This window comes from Rutidosis leptorrhynchoides, chromosome 9 (genome assembly GCF_046630445.1).
Source record: "Rutidosis leptorrhynchoides isolate AG116_Rl617_1_P2 chromosome 9, CSIRO_AGI_Rlap_v1, whole genome shotgun sequence".
Classification (NCBI taxonomy): domain Eukaryota; kingdom Viridiplantae; phylum Streptophyta; class Magnoliopsida; order Asterales; family Asteraceae; genus Rutidosis; species Rutidosis leptorrhynchoides.
In genome coordinates, this window is record NC_092341.1 from 252,875,683 (window position 1) to 252,896,061 (window position 20,379).

General features: G+C 35.6%; 2 protein-coding genes across 2 annotated transcripts; both read right to left on the reverse strand.

Moving 5' to 3' along the window:
- Positions 1-893: 893 nt before the first annotated feature.
- Positions 894-6,081, reverse strand: LOC139866836 (ribosome biogenesis protein WDR12 homolog). Its single transcript, XM_071855126.1, has 14 exons — positions 5,817-6,081; positions 5,403-5,503; positions 4,858-4,961; positions 4,437-4,472; positions 4,245-4,330; positions 3,919-3,983; positions 3,733-3,840; positions 3,511-3,630; positions 2,708-2,851; positions 2,350-2,458; positions 2,110-2,246; positions 1,629-1,664; positions 1,449-1,549; positions 894-1,165 (listed from the first exon to the last, which is right to left on the reverse strand). Exons 1-13 carry the CDS (start codon positions 5,977-5,979, stop codon positions 1,457-1,459), a joined length of 1,302 nt encoding a protein of 433 aa, XP_071711227.1. The 5' UTR covers positions 5,980-6,081; the 3' UTR covers positions 894-1,165; positions 1,449-1,456.
- Positions 6,082-7,270: 1,189 nt separating this feature from the next.
- LOC139866098 (exocyst complex component EXO70E2-like) lies at positions 7,271-9,950 on the reverse strand. Its single transcript, XM_071854231.1, has one exon. It carries the CDS (start codon positions 9,468-9,470, stop codon positions 7,515-7,517), a length of 1,956 nt encoding a protein of 651 aa, XP_071710332.1. The 5' UTR covers positions 9,471-9,950; the 3' UTR covers positions 7,271-7,514.
- Between the last annotated feature and the right edge of the window lie 10,429 nt (positions 9,951-20,379).

The window sequence follows — 20,379 nt, forward strand, 5'->3', positions numbered from 1 at the left end:
GATGTGGTTTCAGAGAATTACAAAATGGATAATGGGGTTTGTGGTTCGGATCGTGTTCCTGATTTTCTGGAGGTGAATGGTGTTTCTGATGTTCATCCGGTTTGCAAGCTGGTGGTGGAGGATGATGGTTGTCCTCAGGTCGATTCGGGTCTAAATAGACAGGCACCGGAGATGGGTCGGGATGCAGGTGTAGTTTTGGGGAGTCTTGATGGGACTGGGCCTGGGTTGTTGGGCCCAGATGAAGGTAAGACATCGGGTTTGACTAATAGTTTTTTTGAGGAGGTGGCGAAAGATCTTGAAGGATGCATTAGGGTGGAAGGTAAACTGCTTAATTCGAAGGCGTTTCTGAAACGTATAGTGAGGAAGGGGTTCAAGGTTAAGAAAAAAGGTTCTATAAAAGGTTAACGTGTAGGTTTATAAAGTTTTTTGGTTTCTTAGTTCTTTAATGTTAGCATGTTAGGTTCTTGTAGTGGTTGTTTAGTCTTGTGCGGGCCTCGGTGCCTCGTTTTGTATCTTTGTTGCGGGTTTTCATCTTTTTGATGAAGCTCGAGTTTTATAAAGTTATAGTTTTTTGCCCAAAAAAAAAAAAAAAAAAAAAGGAAATTACAAAATTCGGCTTTGTAATTCGGTTTCCCCATACCGAATTTACCGATACCGGAACTTATCAAAATCAAGAACTGAAACCGAATCTCTATCGGTACCGGTTTTCAGTACCGGTTCGGTTTCGGTTTTTCGGGGATTTTGCTCATCTAGCCAGTTAGTTACATTTTTGGTTTCAAGAATATTTAGTTCTTTTAAGATATCATAACCACCAGCTACTGTAGATTTTGGAATTCATATAAAGAAAAACATATTCAAGTTTGCATTACAGAAAGATACATGACTGACACCCAAAAAAATTCTTCTATGAATCTATCACAAAGAATAATGTCGAAGGCATTCTGACTAGCAGTAAACACCACTATGCAATGTGCAATAAATAAGTTACTGTAATCACATATGAGTTTTGCATCCTATGATATAAGTAAATGGAAAGTGATTGGATTTGAGTTTCCCTGATATCCTGCAAAATATTGGTGAAATCCAGCATAGATATCAAGTCCTCATTAATCTTTTTGATCATAAGATTAGCACTCTTGCTTTCGATAAACATATTTCATCTTTTCTGTATCAAGTAAAAACAGGCAAAGCTAGTTAATAATCAATATTACACGCATTCATGTAGGCTGTAATGCCTTCTAAAATAAGCAGATAAACAGGTTTGATATGACTAATGGATATGGATAGCAAATAAAATAATCAGATAAGTGCTTAAATAAGCAATCCTAAACCGCAAATCATAAAATTAAAAGTAAATTATAAAAAAAAAAAAAATAAATAAATAAAACTACAAAGCTTGTCAGAAAAATCAAAAAAAACAATTCACCAGTTTAGCAAAAAAAACATACCGTCACAATCACAGGATACAAGTTTCAGAAGAAATTCGTAGCTTTGAATCTGCTCCTCCACTTACAACGCTATCTTCATTCCACCAATCAGCACATAATACCTGTAGATTTCAAAAACAGACTGTTACAGCAATCGACTTGAATCATGTGATACTGATTAGTGATTACAAAGTCAAATACCTTATCCTTATGCGAGTCAATTACAGCTAATGGCCACTGCAACAAATAACAGTGATCAGATATCAACAGTAAGGTTAATAATCTGGATAAACTTAATGCGAGAGATTTTCCAGACCATTCTATCTGGCTTTTTAACGTAGTAAACGATTTTTTCTCACAAACCAAATTACCCGAGAATCATTTGAGACAAAGCACACAAGCATACATTGGTTTTTTTCCAAGAACTTGGAACCAAAAAAAAGTCAAAATGTTCGTATTGAAAGGTGGATAAGAAACATCAGCGTTGCAAAGTTCGGAATTACTCAGTGAGTACTCGGTCAAAATACAGAATTACTCGGAAATTGGTCAAACTCGGGATTACTCGTTACATCGGTCAAAACTCGGTCAAAATCAGTCAAAGTCAAACTTAGTCAACATCCGAGACTCCCCGAGTAGCGATTTTTGCAACCTTGAGATACATGGAGAAGCAAAAAGTAAATACCGCGGTTCTCAAGTCCCATAACATCACTTTCCCATCATAAGATGCAGAAACCAAATGAAACCATGATCTTTTGTGCCACTTGCATGCTGTTATCCAGGATGTGTGGGACGAGAACTGGAAACTAGGAGCCAAAGTTCCTGAAATATTTGTTGCAACAAATTAAGGGTTACGTGTGAATTAATAATATGTGTACACTTATCACTTTTACATGTAAAGTACATTTGATCAGAGAAAGAATACCTGGTTTTCGAGGATCCCAGATCCTAAGAATAGGATCAGAGCCCCCACCAGCAATGAGAGCAGAACTTTCACCCCCAACATCGATGCAGTTAATCACTTTCCCACAGTACTGTAGATAAAAATCGAAAATGCAGGTGAAAATACTGACACAATATTACATACTAACTTTGAACATTGTAGCAATGTATTTATATGGTGTGAAGATATATAAAGATGTAGATAATGAAGGATATTATTATTGTGTAGCAGGCTTCTAGTGGTGCTCAGATTATTCATTGAATGTAAGCATTCGTACGGAACATAAGTATCTAAAGATATTGCTAATTAATGATAAATGATACACATTAATTAGGCATACCATGTTTAATGTATCTTTTCCTGTCTCGACATCCCATCTTCTAATTGAGTGGTCCCATGATGCAGAATAAATAGTTCCGTGTTCAGGCCAAACAACTGAAGATACACATTGTGTATGCCCCACGAGTGTAGATACAGCCTCTCCCTGCATGCATGAGAAACTTAAAGATAAGAAAAAATATGAACTTTGAGCACAAAAAAAAAATGTAGTTAAAATATTCAGTTTATCGAAAGTTGTCATATCTAATGACCAACTAAAAGTTAGGCCATATTAATGTTCAAGATGAACAGAAGAACTTAACCGCAGATCAGTAGTCAAAAAATTAAATTTGTTACACATATTCAATAGTTGATATGATATTATTGAAGTACATCTTGGGAGAAACTTTCTTCCAGTGACAAACAGCTAACATTAACAGATAATTACTGTATTTTTAGATATATAGAAATCTGTATAACGACAGGCAGCAAGAATGTATTTATCAACATGTATCATTACGCTTTTAAATCTGGTCCGAAGCAGAGAAACAAACATTACTGAAGATAATGGTACTGCGATTGGGAGTTAATCTGTATGCAGAGTGTGCACATGATTCAAAGGTAGCCATCTATTAATTGCACTTTATGTTTCAATCACTACTCTTCCCAATCGCATAGTCAAAGAAATGCACTTTTAGAAATAAGCATTACATATTTATAAGCTAAAAAAACAATATAGCTTCTTGAGGTGATGTTAGATGTTACATATTTAGCAAACTCATAAAAAACTCATCTTACTTCTGTGACCAATTGAACGATAAATACCTCTGATTGAGATTCTTCTTCCTTGCTTCCTTTTTTCCTTTTCTTAGTTGAAACAATATCTCCTTCATTAGATTCTGTTTCCCACAAGTTAATTCTACAATCCCAAGAACCTGAACATATCTGTAACATCAAAAGATAAAAGATATTAACAAACCTAGCAGAAGTATGTAATATATAAATTAATATTAATAAATATACACCAAAAGAACAAAAAAAGAGGACCATATCCCCAGTTGGCTGTGCTGCAAGACTTTGAACAGAAGCTGTATGCCCTCGAAGAGTTCTATAAGTTCCAATCTTCAAATTATCCGCAAGAGGCTCCCCATCAACCTTAAAAAAAAAAAAAAAAAAAAAATACTATTAATTCTGAAAAGGTCTGTTCAAAGTGAAATGTCTATGTAAAATTACCTTCCAGAGTTTCAAAGTCTTATCTTTTGAGCCAGTGGCAACAAGATTGGTGTCATTCTCATTATCTGCATAGTAAAAAAGAAAAAAGAAAAAAAAAAACTTTTTTTAAGTTAATATAAGTAAAATCAATAATCCCAACATCAAACAGGTTTTTCACCTCTGACAAGTGAACTAATTGATAAAACAAACTTCTGCATTTTCATGAAGTCTATTCAATTGAGCATTTAATAATGAGTATTTAACTTCATTTACTAATATAGAAACTGTTTATATTCACCGAAAGCACGATAATCGACATAGTATATAACCCAACTAATCCTGTATACCTATTGCTTTCACAACACAAACTGATGTGATTGCATCATTATGTCCCTCCAACACATGTGTACAAACCCCAGCTGCTTTCCATACCCTACATTACACATATAAAGGAGCATACACTTTTCATTGCAATTTATTTCAGTGGAGAAGGAGAAGCACTTGAGTAGTATCAATCAGAACTTTTAAGGCATTATTACCTTGCTAATCCATCATAGCAACCGGTCAAAATGAACCTGCAAAACAACATTAAGTACATCGATCAGTAAAGATAATCTAACCTCCATTCAAGTTCAGCTACACCTAGATGAAAAAATCATTTGTGCACGTTAAAATAACTTATTAAGATATTTTAATATCTAGTATAAGACCACTTCTGCAATCTAAGTCCATAAGTTGATTGTGCATTACAAATAACTATAAATAATCCTATATTTCTGAACATGAGAAATCAAAAGTTAACGTTTGCAAAATATTCCTCCCCAATATTTTATTTATAGATATCGGGCTTCAAAGTTGTCACTCATGCCTACCAGTGACTACAACAGATATGATTTTCACACGTGAATAAAACAAGGGAAAAAAATAGAAACTCTATCACTTCATGTAAAAAAGGCTTACCGACTTGAACCATCAACTGAACTGACCCAATCATCGTGTAATGACGGATCCTCTTCCTTACGTGGAGCTACAGCTCTTATGTATTCAATTTCTAAAGTTTTCTCCTGTTGACATCCCCACACGCGATAAATTAAGTATTGTGAGGCAAAGATGAATAGAAAATTATAGAAGTCCAACAAATATCCTTAATTATATAACCTTCGTCACCTTATCATTAATTCTCTCTCAGTCTCTCTGATACAAATGCTTAAACTAGTAAATGGGAAACGATGATCAAAGTTCTGATCACGAAAATCTAAAGAGTAGTTTCTATAGAGACAAAACGAGTACTTAAGGACTTTTCATTAATCATGTAGCATAAATCTTGTATGTTTTAACGCATACTCTAAAAGGTTATTATATCCTAGTTTCCTACATTTCTTGTAGTATAATACCACTACAAGCATCCCCTGATATTCAAACTTATTATAAACCAAACATATACATACAGCACTTATTTAAAATCAAACAAACAACGTGATGTCACAGGGCGAAAAAAAGTATACCGCTGAGATACCCTTTGCAAGAAGAAAGTCTTCAAGTGACATCCTCACCAACTCGCCATCAATTAGAAAATCAAATGGTTCAGGTTTCCACTCATCATTTTCTATAAAACATATTAAACAATGTAACATATTATACAACTGACCATGTTTTACAAATATAACATATAGTTTCAACCCTAATTTGTTACCAATATATACATGAAATTTTCATGTGAACCGAAAATATAAATTTCAATTCAAATGATCTAGAACTTTTTTTGTAATTATTAATTTGTACATCAACATTTACATGTGAACAAACTTAATTGGATGTAAAGCAACATCTAATTAGAAAGTTATAGCTTTAAGTGCAGTTCATCTAAAACTACAATTAAAAGCAGTAGATAAAATTGAAAATTGGAAAGATATAATTACCTGATTCCAGAAGATTATTAACAACAGCTGATAGGCCTAATCTGGTGAGATTAGACGGAAGTGCAACGGAGGTCGTCGGAGCTTTAAACGGCGGTTGGAGCTTCGTGACGAACCGTACTTGAACACTTTTCGTAACATCATCAGTATCTCCATCAATGTCCATTTGTGGCAGACACTATAGATACAATTGGTGATGCAAGTAACTGCAAAATAAAACTGTGAAGAATTCGGCGGGAGCGGAAGTAAATTAGGGTTTTAAGAACGAACTGAGAGATTCAGGGTTTTAGTAATAGTACTTTATTACATTTACTTAAAATAAAAATAAAATATATTTACAATTGTAGCTTTTTCTTCAAAAAATTTACATTCTACTCCCAATTTAAATAGTACTCGTACTATTGGGCTCTAAATGAGCCGAACTACTCACGAGCTACCCGAGCTCGATTCATTAAAAGCTTGATTCGAGTCGAACTTACACGAGATCGAGCCCGAGCTTGAACTTAATTTGACGCTCATTTAGTTAACAAGCTCGAGCTTCATATCTCGAGCTAGAAAAAACTCGAGAGTCTAAACTAGCTTTTCATTTATATACACAAATTATTAATTTTTAAATAATATGATATATAGTTATATAATAATTAATCATATATTTATAAGGGTAGTGATATATACACAACCAATTTTTACAAATACACAACCAAACGTGTTTTACAGTGTTGTACTGTACAACACTGTAAAACATGTTTGGTTGTGTATTTGTAAAAATTGGTTGTGTATATATCATCACCCTATTTATAATAGTTGAAAGAATAATAGAATTTTTATTATATGTTGATAAAAATTATAAAAACAATGAATTTGAAATATAAAAAAAATTAACAATATAAAGAAAAAAGATTATATAACTAGCGAGTCGAGTTCGAACTCGAGCTTGTAAAATATCAAACGAGTCAAGTTCGAGCTTAAACTATTATTCATGTGTAGTTGTGTTATATTGGAGGGTGTTTGGGGATATTTTATTATTTATTTTATTATTTATATTTTTATGTGTAAAAGCTCACGTATAAACGTTTGGTTAAATCAAAATTTATAGAGATGACATTCAATACGACAATATTATAATATTGCAAGCTCTTGTATCTCTGTTGAATAAGGTGATATACAACGACAACCACAGGTAGCTTAACCTTTTAAGCAAGTCCCCATTTTGTTTTAACATATAGAGTATAAGTATATAATTTCAATTATGTAAAATGGTGTTGCCTATAATTTGGATGCTAATATTGAGAATATTTTGCAACTTTAATGATTTTAGGAGGGCCCAAAAGGTATTTGATGAAATGTGCGAGAACAATGTTGTTATGTGAATAGCTTTTACATGTTTTCCTCTTATTTTTACAAACTTTTAGCATGCTTTACACTTTGATTTTTGAAAAAAAAAAATAAACAAGTCATACATAAATTTTCTTATATAAGTATTAACAATTACTATCACTGTGTTACAACATAAGGGTGTGCTAGGACCAACAATCTGAAACTCAAACCCTAAAGCAACCATTAAGTTACAGGACCCATATGCAAACCTGCAGCCCCTTCCACTACTGGACCTGCAACTAACCTTGATTGCTAAATGTAGGTCGAGCTCACAGGCTCGATCTACTAGCACGAAGAAAACAACACACTTAAAAACTAGTGATATCACTTTCTATAGAAACTATGTAACGATTTCGGAGTACCTTCAAACAGATCTAATATATAATTCTCAAGATCATCAGCTGTATACTTGATATACCTTTCACTTATGTTATTAGCGTGTCTACCAACATAATTTCGATAAGCTTGAATCACCTTAAGAGACATTGAGATCCTCACGTCATCACGAAGTTGAATATTCGGTATTGACCAACCAGTTTGACTTTTGTAAATGTCTTCAAAGGCAGCGTAAAACGCCTGCAGCCTCTCCCTAAGCAAAGTTCTTGTAGTTGAACCTGAACTACCTGAATTAGACAAACCGTCTTCTCTGAGTAAATTTAAAATCGAGCTCCAGGTGGCGCGTTCGTAGCTCATAGCGTATTGTTGAAACTTCCAGTTACGTTTTCGAATCCAATCATCACCAAGAACGTCTCGTAACTCTGAATTTTTCACCTTTTCTGCCATGTAATTTATATTGTTCATCATGAAAAGGTGTCCCAATGCGTCGTCTTTATATAACTTTGCTTTCTCCTCGAGATTGCATTCAAGAATCGACATTAATGATCTGAAATGTAAAGCCATTGGAGACGAAAACGAGTTCCCGTTTCTTGAATCCGGACTTATGTCTGGTGAAAACGAAGAATCTTGATCATCTTTCAACTGATCCTTGTCTTTCAAACAAGCATTCAAAGAATCACTGTAATCGGTTAACGTTTTAATGTAATTCATGACGTAACGAGTGAGATGATGGTTCCCGCCACCCGGGAAAGCAGTGTTTGACGTGTTGGACCCCACTGCATTCTCGAACTCGATAAATGTGGCTTTCACACAATCACCGACCCGTATCAGAACATCTTGACATTCATTTTTAATGTACAACCCGTTTTCATCCGAATACAAACCTTCAATATCCGGCATGACATCAGACATGACTTCATACATGTCAAGAATCCTTAAAAGTTTTTCGGGCTGGTGGGGCCCGATAGCAATAGCTTCCGCAAAGTTCAAAAGTTGCAACATTGAACCTTTTGACGACTCGAAAAAGCAGATCGAACTGACCGACTCGTTTTCCCCAAATATCTGGTCACACAAAAACTTCTCGCTTGCAAGATAAACCCGTACGAAGACCCTAATCGCCTTTGTCCATCTCCTAATCTTCGAGTTTAACGAAGCCCATTCCATTTTTAACACATCTTCAATACTCAATTTCTCAATTTCAAGAATAAAAAGACAATCATCAAGCGCATCTTTACGTGCACTAATAAAAGCTTGCGAACATTCTCGACCATAGCTCGAATCAAACATCAAATTAGCAATCCCTTTCAGATCAGGAATCACTTGAGGATTGATCAAATCCATAATAACAACCTCGGACCCACGGCTTACACTATCTCTCTGAATCGACTCATCAACTGAATCATCCCCGAACGACACAACTGAGTGGTCATCTAGACCGTCATCTTCATTAGAACGAAAAGAAACATGCTCAGGCTCGAAACATTGTCTACTATGAACAAGCATATGACTAAACTCCTCCTCAAGCCTAGCCATAGACGTTTGAATAACAGTGTTCACGTTTCGTAACAGAATATCATCATCTTTGCTCAGATTCAAACTCTCTAAACTTTCGGCTAATCTTCGAGCTTCATCCACCGCCTTTAAATACTCCTTAGCTTCTTCAGGATCACAATCCCATATCATAGACTTATCACCTTCCCAATTCATGATCTTTTCATGAATCGAACTAATTCGTCCTTTGATATCACTAAGTTCTCCATCTTCTTCTTCTTTTTCATCATCATCAACATCAATTTTCAGTACAATCGAACTCAAACGAACACTTAAATCCCCCAATATCTTCCTTGTTTCATTACTAATTTTCTTATTTGAATCCAATGCTCTTAAAATAAGCCTAGCAGCATCAATCAGATTATCTTCTTCAACCGTTTCCATCACTCCCATAAAAACATACACACAAAATCACAAATTAAAACTCACACAAGAGAGGACTTTTCACAAACACTTGGTGTGCATAAACCAAGAACCATCAATTTACAAACACAAACAACCCAAAAATACACCAATTACAAGAGGAATTTCATTTAATCAAGTGTACAATCTATCAAAATCTATCAAAATCCCCAATTTTTTTGGTCAAACACAACCTAAACAATATTGCAAGTATAATTATAATTATTAAATATAAATATAAATTATTATAATAATACGAGTGCAAATGAGAGAAAAACAACTGACCCTATTAATGATGTTGTTATTATATATAATTGGAGCTACAAAGCAAGCAACCTATCAGTATCCGCCCTTGATTTCAGTATTTAATTTTGTACGGATGTGAGGTTTATAGCCGGCTATCTTTGAAATTATTTAATCAATTTGGAATATTATGCATTTGTGAGTTTGATATTTCAAGTCAATGTGGAAATGAAGAAATGAAGAGACAGTAGCCATTTTCCGGTGTAGTTGAATATAGTAATAAAAATAAAAGATTGTCTACGTGGCAATATATTATTGGTTGATTGGATAGCTGTCGAGGATGTTATATAGTTGGAATAGAAAGTCGGTTGTATCGGATCATTCTCAATATCTTTTCCATGTGCTCTGTTTTGTAACTAACGTCAAGTGATATGTCGATAGGGGATTAAGGGTTAACTGGTCGTGGAGCTCTCGCTTCGCGTCGGAGACTCTGTTTTAAATGCGAGTTAAAAAAAGTCATTATCTATTTTGTAAAAAAGAATTTTTTCGACATCTAACATTGAAGGGTTGTTCCTTTTGTGAAAGTTGCTTATTTTAGCGTTCGAGTTTTTTTTTTTTTTTTTTAAACGTTAGTTGATCTATTTTGTAAAAAAGAATGTTTTTCGACATCTTTTGGTAGCATTAAAGGGTTGTTCCGTTTATGAAAGTTGCCTCTTTTATCGTTGAGGAAGAAAAGAAAAAAAAAAGGAAAAAAAGTTAGTTGATTTTTTTGTAAATTTTTTTTTTCGACATCTTTTGGTAACATTGAAGGGTTGGTTCATTTACGAAAGTTGTTTCTTTTATCGTTGGAGACAAAAAAAAAATTAAAAAAATTTACTGTAGCACAGTACTGGCCCCTGTGGGTGCAACTGTTTGAGCGCAACGTACAAGTCGGTAAAGCGTGGTGGATGTTATTATTCAGTATTTTTGATTTTAGTAATGTGATAAATAATAATTTAGAATTTAGAATATAGGTATAAAGTGGGGGGTGTGATTTGTATTTTAGGTGATGTTAGGGGGCTAGGTTTGTGAAAAGCGAAAATATAAATAGTACTGTTCATCGCGTATAAGACAAATTTTGTCTAATTTGTCTAATAGATAATAGATAATATGTTAATAATAATTAATAATTAATATTAAGAATATTTATTTAATTTAATTATTTAATTGTAATATTCATGTTTTCTTTTTAATTGTCTTAAACTAATCTTTTAATTTTTCAATTTTAACTAATCAGAAAAGTGTTGGTGAGGCTTTGTTAATGTATCAAACTTAGACCACTTGTAGTGGTGACTCGTGTTGTGAGTTCGTGTTGTGCACTTTTTGCACTTTTTTGATGACTAGGATGTGTTGTGTTGTTGAGTGGAGTAGTGGTGGTGTTGTGAGTTGGTGTTGTGAGTTGGTGTTGTGTTAGTGGAATGCTGATGTGACATTTAATTTTGTATTTTTCTGTTTTATTTATTTGTTTTATTTTATTTTTATTATTAAAAGTGAAAATATATTTATTTTTTTTCTCCCAATCAACCGATCACCACCCCCAACGGTCCGTTTTCCTTCATGTTGCATAGCCCGAAACGCCTCGAAAACTTCCATCACCAACGCCGCGATACAAGTGCCAAGTTGGCGTTTTTGGCCAAACACGTAGGATCCAACGGGGTTGTTAGACCCCGATACAAGTGGTCTTAGAGCATCTATAAGGCGTTTTGCGGCAACGACGACAATATTAGACTGAAAATGGTGCAAAACATATGGCAAACAGCAGTTAATAAATATGTGGCTATTTGTTGACGTGTGCATGGTCATGGTACGGAAAAAAAAGGAAAAAAAAACTGAGGACCAGACCGGATCGAACCGGAACCGAACATTCTCTAGGAGTTTCAGTACGGTCCATGATTCTTAATTTTTATATTTTTCGGTCTTCGGTACGGGACGGGCCGAACCTAAAAAAATGAGAAAGGACCGGACCGATATTGTATACATTCCGTAAATCAACTTTTAAAAGGAAGATTTGACGTGTGCTAATTCACTTATGGGAGGACTTGATTAACACCAAAAACTGTTCCTTACCGACTCCAACTCGTGTTCGCGAGTTTCTTCACACTGTATGACTCGCGTTCACGAGTTATCAAAATCTGGCACTATATTGTTCGCGACTCAAGTACACGCGAATGGAATGGGTGCTCGACAGCCTGCTCACGTTAGTGAGTCCCGATGTGATGACCCGAAATTTTTTGACTTATTTAAACCAATTCTCTATACGATTTATTATTTAAACACGTTAAACAAAGTCTGTTAGATTGAGTCTCAAAATTTTAGAACTGTTTCATATATACAATTACCTTTGATTACTCTCGATGATTCATGAATAATTATATGTATGTGTGTGTATATATATATATATATATATATGTGTGTGTGTGTGTGTGTGTACAAGTAAAAACGACTTTCCTACAGTAAAACACTATTTGCTACAGTAAAAATGACTTTGCTACAGTAAAACACTATTTGGTACAGTAAAACACTATTTGCTACAGTGAAACCGTATTTTGCTACAGTGCTACAGTGAAAACGACTTTGCTATAGTGATTTGCTACAGTAAACACTATTTGCTACAGTAACATTATTTGCTACAGTAACACTATTTGCTACAGTAACACTATTTGATGTCGACGAACTAGCAAACAAAAACGGAAAAAGCGGCCATGCGATCGCATGGCAAAAACACTGAAAACTCATGCGATCGCATGAGCTACAGTAAATCGAAAAGTATTATAAATACGCCAGATTTCTGCACGAATTCTTCACACTTTAATTTTCTTTAATCAATTTTTATATTTATAATTATAATTATAATTATAATTATAATTTAAGTTTAATAATAATAAGATATATACGAGGGTGTTTTAATTCGGGTTTCAAACCGCTTTAAGCTAAGAAAATATTGAGTATTGTTCGGGGTATTGTTCTTGAATCCAAGGCCAACCATACAGTCGTCTACCATCATTACGTCTACGCAATTTACCTACAATATTGAATCGCAATATTGAACTGTGAGTTTATAGTCTCCCCTTTTAAATACTTTAAATATTTTTGGGCTGAGAATACATGCAATTTATTTTAAACGCGATAAGACACAAGTACATACTAAATTCTACACTGGGTTAAACCGAAAATCCCTTAGCTTTGGTAACTAGTAGCTGCCAGTACATAGGATATGGACTGGTGGGCGCGAATAATTGTATATGGATCCATAGGGCTTGACATCCCCGTCCGAGCTAGAGCGCTAGCCTTTTAACGGACGTATGTTATTTGAGTTTAAGACACGTTGGTTTGCGTGTATTAAAACGAATGGGGTAATTATCACTATAGCGTTAAGTTTAGTTACCAGGGTGCTCTGTTACGTAGAATCTATTGATAAACTTTTGATGAAATCTTGTGGTCTATCTTTATATATGTTTATGACTCGAGCAATTAAACCTATTCGTGTTGACTTTTTAGCATGTTTTATTCTCAGGTCCTTAGAATGCTTCCGCTGTGATGTGCTTGTTGCCTGCATGGAGTCTCTCATGCTTTGTACAAAGTTTATTGCATTTAAAATAAAACTGCGTTGTGTAATAAATAATTGGACTGTGATGTCAACCTGTAAATTAAAGACTTATGTATTTCGGGGTTTTGCTTATACCTAAGCACTCGCCCACATGTTTATAACTTTCTATGTTTAGAAAGTCACTTATTTTAATGAATGCAATATTTTATCAAAACGTATCATATAGAGGTCAAAACCTCACTGTGGAATCAATGATTAACGTGCCGCGTCAATAGCGATTTTGACGGGTCGTTACAGTTGGTATCCGAGCTTGAGGTCATAGGGAACCAGAAATTACATTAGTGTGTTTAACTGGTAATTGTTAGGATGCATTAGTGAGTCTGGACTATGACCATATCTGTTTTTACTGATTTTTGCTTATCATTTGGTCAAAAACATTATATGTGATATATTTATATGCTAACGTAATTGTTGTTTCAATTATGTGATAGATGACTTCTTCTAATACTATCATTTTGTACTACTAGGAATCGGACACTGAATCTATTATATCCACAACTGAAAAGGGCGTTCCAATACCTATTAAAGAAGAAATTGTGTTAGCCGGGGAATCTCAACTCCCGGTAAACCCAGAGGAGGTTCCAGCTCCACCCAGCTTTAGTTTTCCGGAGCCACATTATCGTTGGCATGGACCCATGATCCCTGGAGTAAACAAGGATCGTCCATTTCTAAACAAATATGGACATTGGTCCAGATATACCGCCGACGGGCGGGTTGTGCCGATTACGCCTGGCAGATTTCGGTTCATGACCACCGGTACATATTCTCGCAGTTCGTCATCATATTCTCCTACACATGACTCTGACAGTTCGTCATCAGACGAAATCAGTAAGGAGGAGGATTTCGCTAATGAAATAAAAGAGGTCACTAAGGAGAAATTCCAACTTGCTATAGATAATAAAAACAACCACAATAATAAAAAGTCCTTAATTATTAAAAAGGAACATGACCATTCGATCCGTAACCACCCTTATTGTATTAAACCCACTGAGGCAACGGGTACCTCAAAACCCCAACCAAAAATAAAATACACTGCCAGAATGTCTGTCGGACCATGTGCACACAAACAATTGGCAGAGAGAACCAAATGGGAAGAAGTTTCTGATAGTTCTGAATAAACGACCTCGCAACCATAAATCTTCCATGCGCTATTTTATTGCTTATGTGTGCTACTCTATCTTGTTATGTAAAATATGCATATGTAAAATATCGGTATTGTATGGTATTGTATTATTTTGGTTTATTAATAATAAATGCATGGAATGATTATTTGTATTATTACTACTTATTATTATTATTATTACATAATAACGTAGTAACTCGCTATAATTTTTCATAGTGGAATATTATTAGGATTTTAGTAGTTAATTCCTTGTACTAGCTATTATGTATGAACTTAACGGGTAGGTAATACCCTAGAAATAATTATAAAATGCTAATAAGAAGAAAAGACTTTTTATAATAATTGGTTCATATTATTAATATGCTACGATTAACTATTGACAACTCATTTTACCTATAATATTCTATATGATTAAATTAACTCTGTTGTATTTATTGAAGAAACATGTCTCAAATGTTCGATGATGAGTTTGAGGAACTAGTCGAGAAACGTGTGAATGAAAGAATTGCTACAGCTGAGGCAGCAAAAGCAACAGCCGAAGCAGCAGCCAAAGCAGCAGCCGTAAACACAAACTCACGAAACGGATGCTCATACAAAACTTTTCAAGGATGCAAACCACAGACGTTTAGTGGAACCGAGGGACCAGTCGGTCTAACCCGATGGTTTGAAAAGATGGAGTCCGTTTTCAAAATCAGTAATTGTGCGAACGGAGACAAGTCAAAGTATGCTTCGTGCACGTTGCAAGACGGTGCACTTACTTGGTGGAACAATTATGCTAAAGCAGAAGGAATAGATACGGCATATGATATCTCTTGGGAAGAACTGAAAAAGATGCTAATCGAGGAGTACTGTCCTCGAAACGAGATCAGAAAAATGAAATCTGAGTTACGTAATCTGAAGGTTATCGGTGCGAATCTCAATAACTATGAAAATCGTTTCATGGAACTAGCCTTGTTGTGTCCCGAATTGGTGCCAAATGAGAAACGAAAGATAGAAATGTATATTGACGGTTTATCGATCAATATCAAAGGAAATGTTACATCGTCCAAACCGAATATGATGCAGGAAGCCATGACAATGGCACACAAACTCATGGACCAGATCACAGAGAGTTCGATTAAGGCACCAATTACCGAAGTCAAGACAACTGAAGGAAAGAGGAAATGGGAAGACTATAAGGGCAAAAGTACTCAACTGAAGAAACAAGAAACTTTTAAAGATAAACAAGATGGGGCAACTGCAAGTCCAAACTATAAGGGACCCCATCCGTTCTGCAAAAGATGTTACACACATCATGCAGGTTATTGCCAAGTGGTCTGTGATAAGTGCAACAAGAAAGGACATGTGGTGAAAGATTGTTATGCCACCGTTTCTGAAGTAAAGACAAAACCGACCGATGTCAAGAAATGTTTTCGATGCGGGAAGCCTGGTCACTTTATAAATCAATGCCCTGATAAGGAGAAGAACAAAGAACCCGCACGTGGGAGGGTATTTAATGTTAGTACCAGTGAAGCACGTGAGGATCCTAATCTTATCACGGGTACGTTTACCGTTAATAATCAACTAGCATCTATTATGTTTGATACGGGTGCTGATAGAAGTTATATGTGTAAAGACTTTAGTTCTAAACTAAAATGTGCATCATTACCTCTAGACGATAAATATACTATTGAATTAGCTAATGGTAAACTGATAAAAGCCGATAAAATTTGCCATGGTTGCGAAATAAATCTCGCTGGTGAAACCTTCGAAATCGATTTGATACCCGTAGAATTAGGAAGTTTTGACGTAATCATTGGCATGGACTGGATGTCCAAAACAAGAGCGGAAGTTGTTTGCACTGAGAAAGCAATCCGCATCCCTCGTAAGGATGAAACGTCATTAATGATTTATGGGGAGAAGAGCAACTCAAAGCTGAACTTTATCAGCTATATGAAGGCCCAGAAACTTATAAGAAAAGGTTGTTATGCTATTATGGCACACATAAAGAAGATCGATACTGAAGAAAGAAGCATTAATGACATGCCAGTTGTAAGAGAATATCCTGGAGTATTTCCAGAAGAACTACCGGGGCTACCTCCACACAGATGTGTAGAATTCCAGATTGATCTCATACCAGGAGTTGCACCTGTAGCCCGATCTCCATATAGACTTGCACCTTCAGAAATGCAAGAATTACAAGACCAGTTGCAAGAATTATCCAACCGTGGATTTATTCGTCCTAGTTTTTCACCTTGGGGTGCTCCTATTCTGTTCGTCAAGAAGAAGGATGGATCTATGAGAATGTGCATAGATTACCGAGAACTAAACAAATTAACGATCAAGAATCGGTACCCATTACCGAGGATTGATGATTTGTTTGATCAATTGCAAGGATCGAGTGTTTATTCTAAGATTGATCTACGCTCCGGATATCATCAGCTGAGAGTGAAGGAAGAAGATGTTCCTAAAACCGCGTTCAGAACCCGTTACGGTCACTATGAAATTTTAGTCATGCCTTTTAGATTGACTAATGCTCCAGCAGTATTCATGGATCTAATGAATCGCATCTGTAGACCGTATTTAGACAAATTTGTCATTGTTTTTATCGACGACATATTGATTTACTCGAAGAACAAGGAAGAACATGAACAACACTTAAGACTGGTACTGGAGATACTCAAGAAAGAAGAACTGTACGCAAAATTTTCGAAGTGTGATTTATGGTTACAAGAAGTACAGTTTTTGGGCCATGTTGTCAGTAAACATGGAATTAAAGTTGACCCTGCCAAGATCGAAGCCATTAGTAAATGGGAAACACCGAAGACTCCAACACAAATCCGCCAATTCTTAGGTCTTGCTGGTTACTACCGAAGATTCATTCAAGATTTCTCTAGAATCGCCAAACCCTTAACTGCATTAACTCAAAAGGGAAAGAAGTATGATTGGTCCACGGAACAGGAATCCTCATTCCAGTTATTAAAGAAGAAGTTAACGTCTGCACCCATTTTGTCATTACCAGAAGGAAATGATGATTTCGTGATCTATTGTGACGCTTCGCGCCAAGGTTTAGGATGTGTATTAATGCAATGCACAAAAGCTATCGCATATGCCTCACGACAACTAAAAATTCATGAAAAGAACTATACGACGCATGATTTAGAACTTGGAGCAGTAGTTTTTGCACTCAAAATATGGAGACACTATCTATATGGCACCAAGTGTACAGTGTACACTGACCATAAGAGTCTTCAGCATATTTTTGATAAAAAACAACTCAATATGAGGTAACGTCGCTGGGTAGAGTTGTTAAACGATTACGATTGTGAAATCCGTTACCACCCCGGAAAGGCTAATGTTGTAGCTGATGCCCTAAGTCGAAAAGAAAGAGTAAAACCTCTTAGGGTCCGAGCTTTGAATATTACAATTCGTACTGATCTCACAAAGCAAATTCAAGCAGCACAATTAGAAGCTTTAAAAGAAGAAAATGAAAAAGGCGAAATGAGCAAAGGGTTAGAAAAACAACTTGAAGTAAAAGCCGATGGAACCCTGTATTTTGCTGGTAGGATATGGGTACCAAAACATGGTAACCTAAGGCAACTAGTACTGGATGAAGCACACAAAACGAGGTACTCAATTCACCCAGGAAATGGGAAAATGTACCACGATCTCAAGAAGTTTTATTGGTGGCCTAATATGAAGACGGAAATTGCTACTTATGTAAGCAAATATTTGACGTGTGCAAAGGTCAAAGCTGAGCACCAAAAGCCGTCAGGATTACTGCAACAACCGGAAATTCCGCAGTGAAAATGGGAAAGAATAACCGTGGATTTCATTACGAAATTGCCAAGGACTACAAGTAGTCATGATACTATTTGGGTGATAGTTGATCGTCTAACTAAATCAGCTCACTTTCTACCAATAAAGGAGACAGACAGTATGGAGAAATTAGCACGCCTATATTTGAAGGAAGTAGTTTCCAGGCATGGTGTACCTATCTCCATTATATCTGATCACGACACCCGATGCACATCACGTTTCTGGCAGTCATTACAAAAAGCATTGGGAACTCGATTAGATATGAGCACCGCTTATCACCCACAGACAGATGGTCAAAGTGAAAGAACAATACAAACATTGGAAGACATGTTACGGGTATGCGTGATTGACTTTGGAACCAGTTGGGATCGACACTTACCATTGGCAGAATTTTCATACAATAACAGCTATCATACGAGCATCAATGCAGCGCCATTTGAAGCACTTTACGGTAGAAAGTGCAGATCTCCTATCTGTTGGAGTGAAGTAGGAGAAAGACAACTTACTGGACCAGAAATTATTCATGAAACCACCGACAAGATCATTCAAATACAACAGCGATTGAAAACGGCCATGAGTCGCCAAAAGAGTTATGCTGATGTAAGAAGAAAACCGCTAGAATTTCAAGTGGGTCACAAAGTCATGTTGAAAGTGTCACCTTCGAAAGGCGTTGTACGATTCGGTAAACGAGGAAAGCTAAGTCCTAGGTACGTAGGACCCTTTGAAATCACCGAAAGAATTGGAGCAGTTGCTTATCGATTAAAGCTACCGCAAGAACTTAGTAGTGTTCACGACACATTTCAAGTGTCAAATTTGAAGAAATGTTTAGCTGAAGAGGATGTCGTAATTCCTCTTGACGAAATACGAATCAATGATAAACTCCATTTTGTCGAAGAACCTGTTGAAATCATGGACCGTGAGGTCAAACAATTAAAACAAAGCAAATACCGATAGTTAGAGTTCGTTGGAACTCAAGACGAGGACCCGAGTTTACTTGGGAACGTGAAGATCAAATGAAGCAAAAGTATCCACATTTGTTCACAGATATCGCTCATGAAACAGGTACTACTCAAAATTTCGGGATGAAATTTTCTTTAACGGGGAGGTACTGTGATGACCCGAAAATTTTTGACTTATTTAAACCAATTATCTATACGATTTATTATTTAAACACGTTAAACAAAGTCTGTTAGATTGAGTCTCAAAATTTTAGAACTGTTTCATATATACAATTACCTTTGATTACTCTCGACGATTCATGAACAATTATATGTATGTGTATATATATACAAGTAAAAACGACTTTCCTACAGTAAAACACTATTTGCTACAGTAAAAATGACTTTACTACAGTAAAACACTATTTGCTACAGTAAACACTATTTGCTACAGTAAACACTATTTGATGTCGACGAACTAGCAAACAAAAACGGAAAAAGCGGCCATGCGATCGCATGGCAAAAACACTGAAAACTCATGCGATCGCATGAGCTACAGTAAATCGAAAAGTATTATAAATACGCCAGATTTCTGCACGAACTCTTCACACTTTAATTTTCTTTAATCAATTTTTATATTTATAATTATAATTATAATTATAATTATAATTTAAGTTTAATAATAATAAGATACATACGAGGGTGTTTTAATTCGGGTTTCAAACCGCTTTAAGCTAAGGAAATATTGGGTATTGTTCGGGGTATTGTTCTTGAATCCAAGGCCAACCATACAGTCGTCTACCATCATTACGTCTACGCAATTTACCTACAATATTGAATCGCAATATTGAACTGTGAGTTTATAGTCTCCCTTTTTAAATACTTTAAATATTTTTGGGCTGAGAATACATGCAATTTATTTTAAACGCGATAAGACACAAGTACATACTAAATTCTACACTGAGTTAAACCGAAAATCCCTTAGCTTTGGTAACTAGTAGCTGCCAGTACATAGGATATGGACTGGTGGGCGCGAATAATTGTATATGGATCCATAGGGCTTGACATCCCCGTCCGAGCTAGAGCGCTAGCCTTTTAACGGACGTATGTTATTTGAGTTTAAGACACGTTGGTTTGCGTGTATTAAAACGA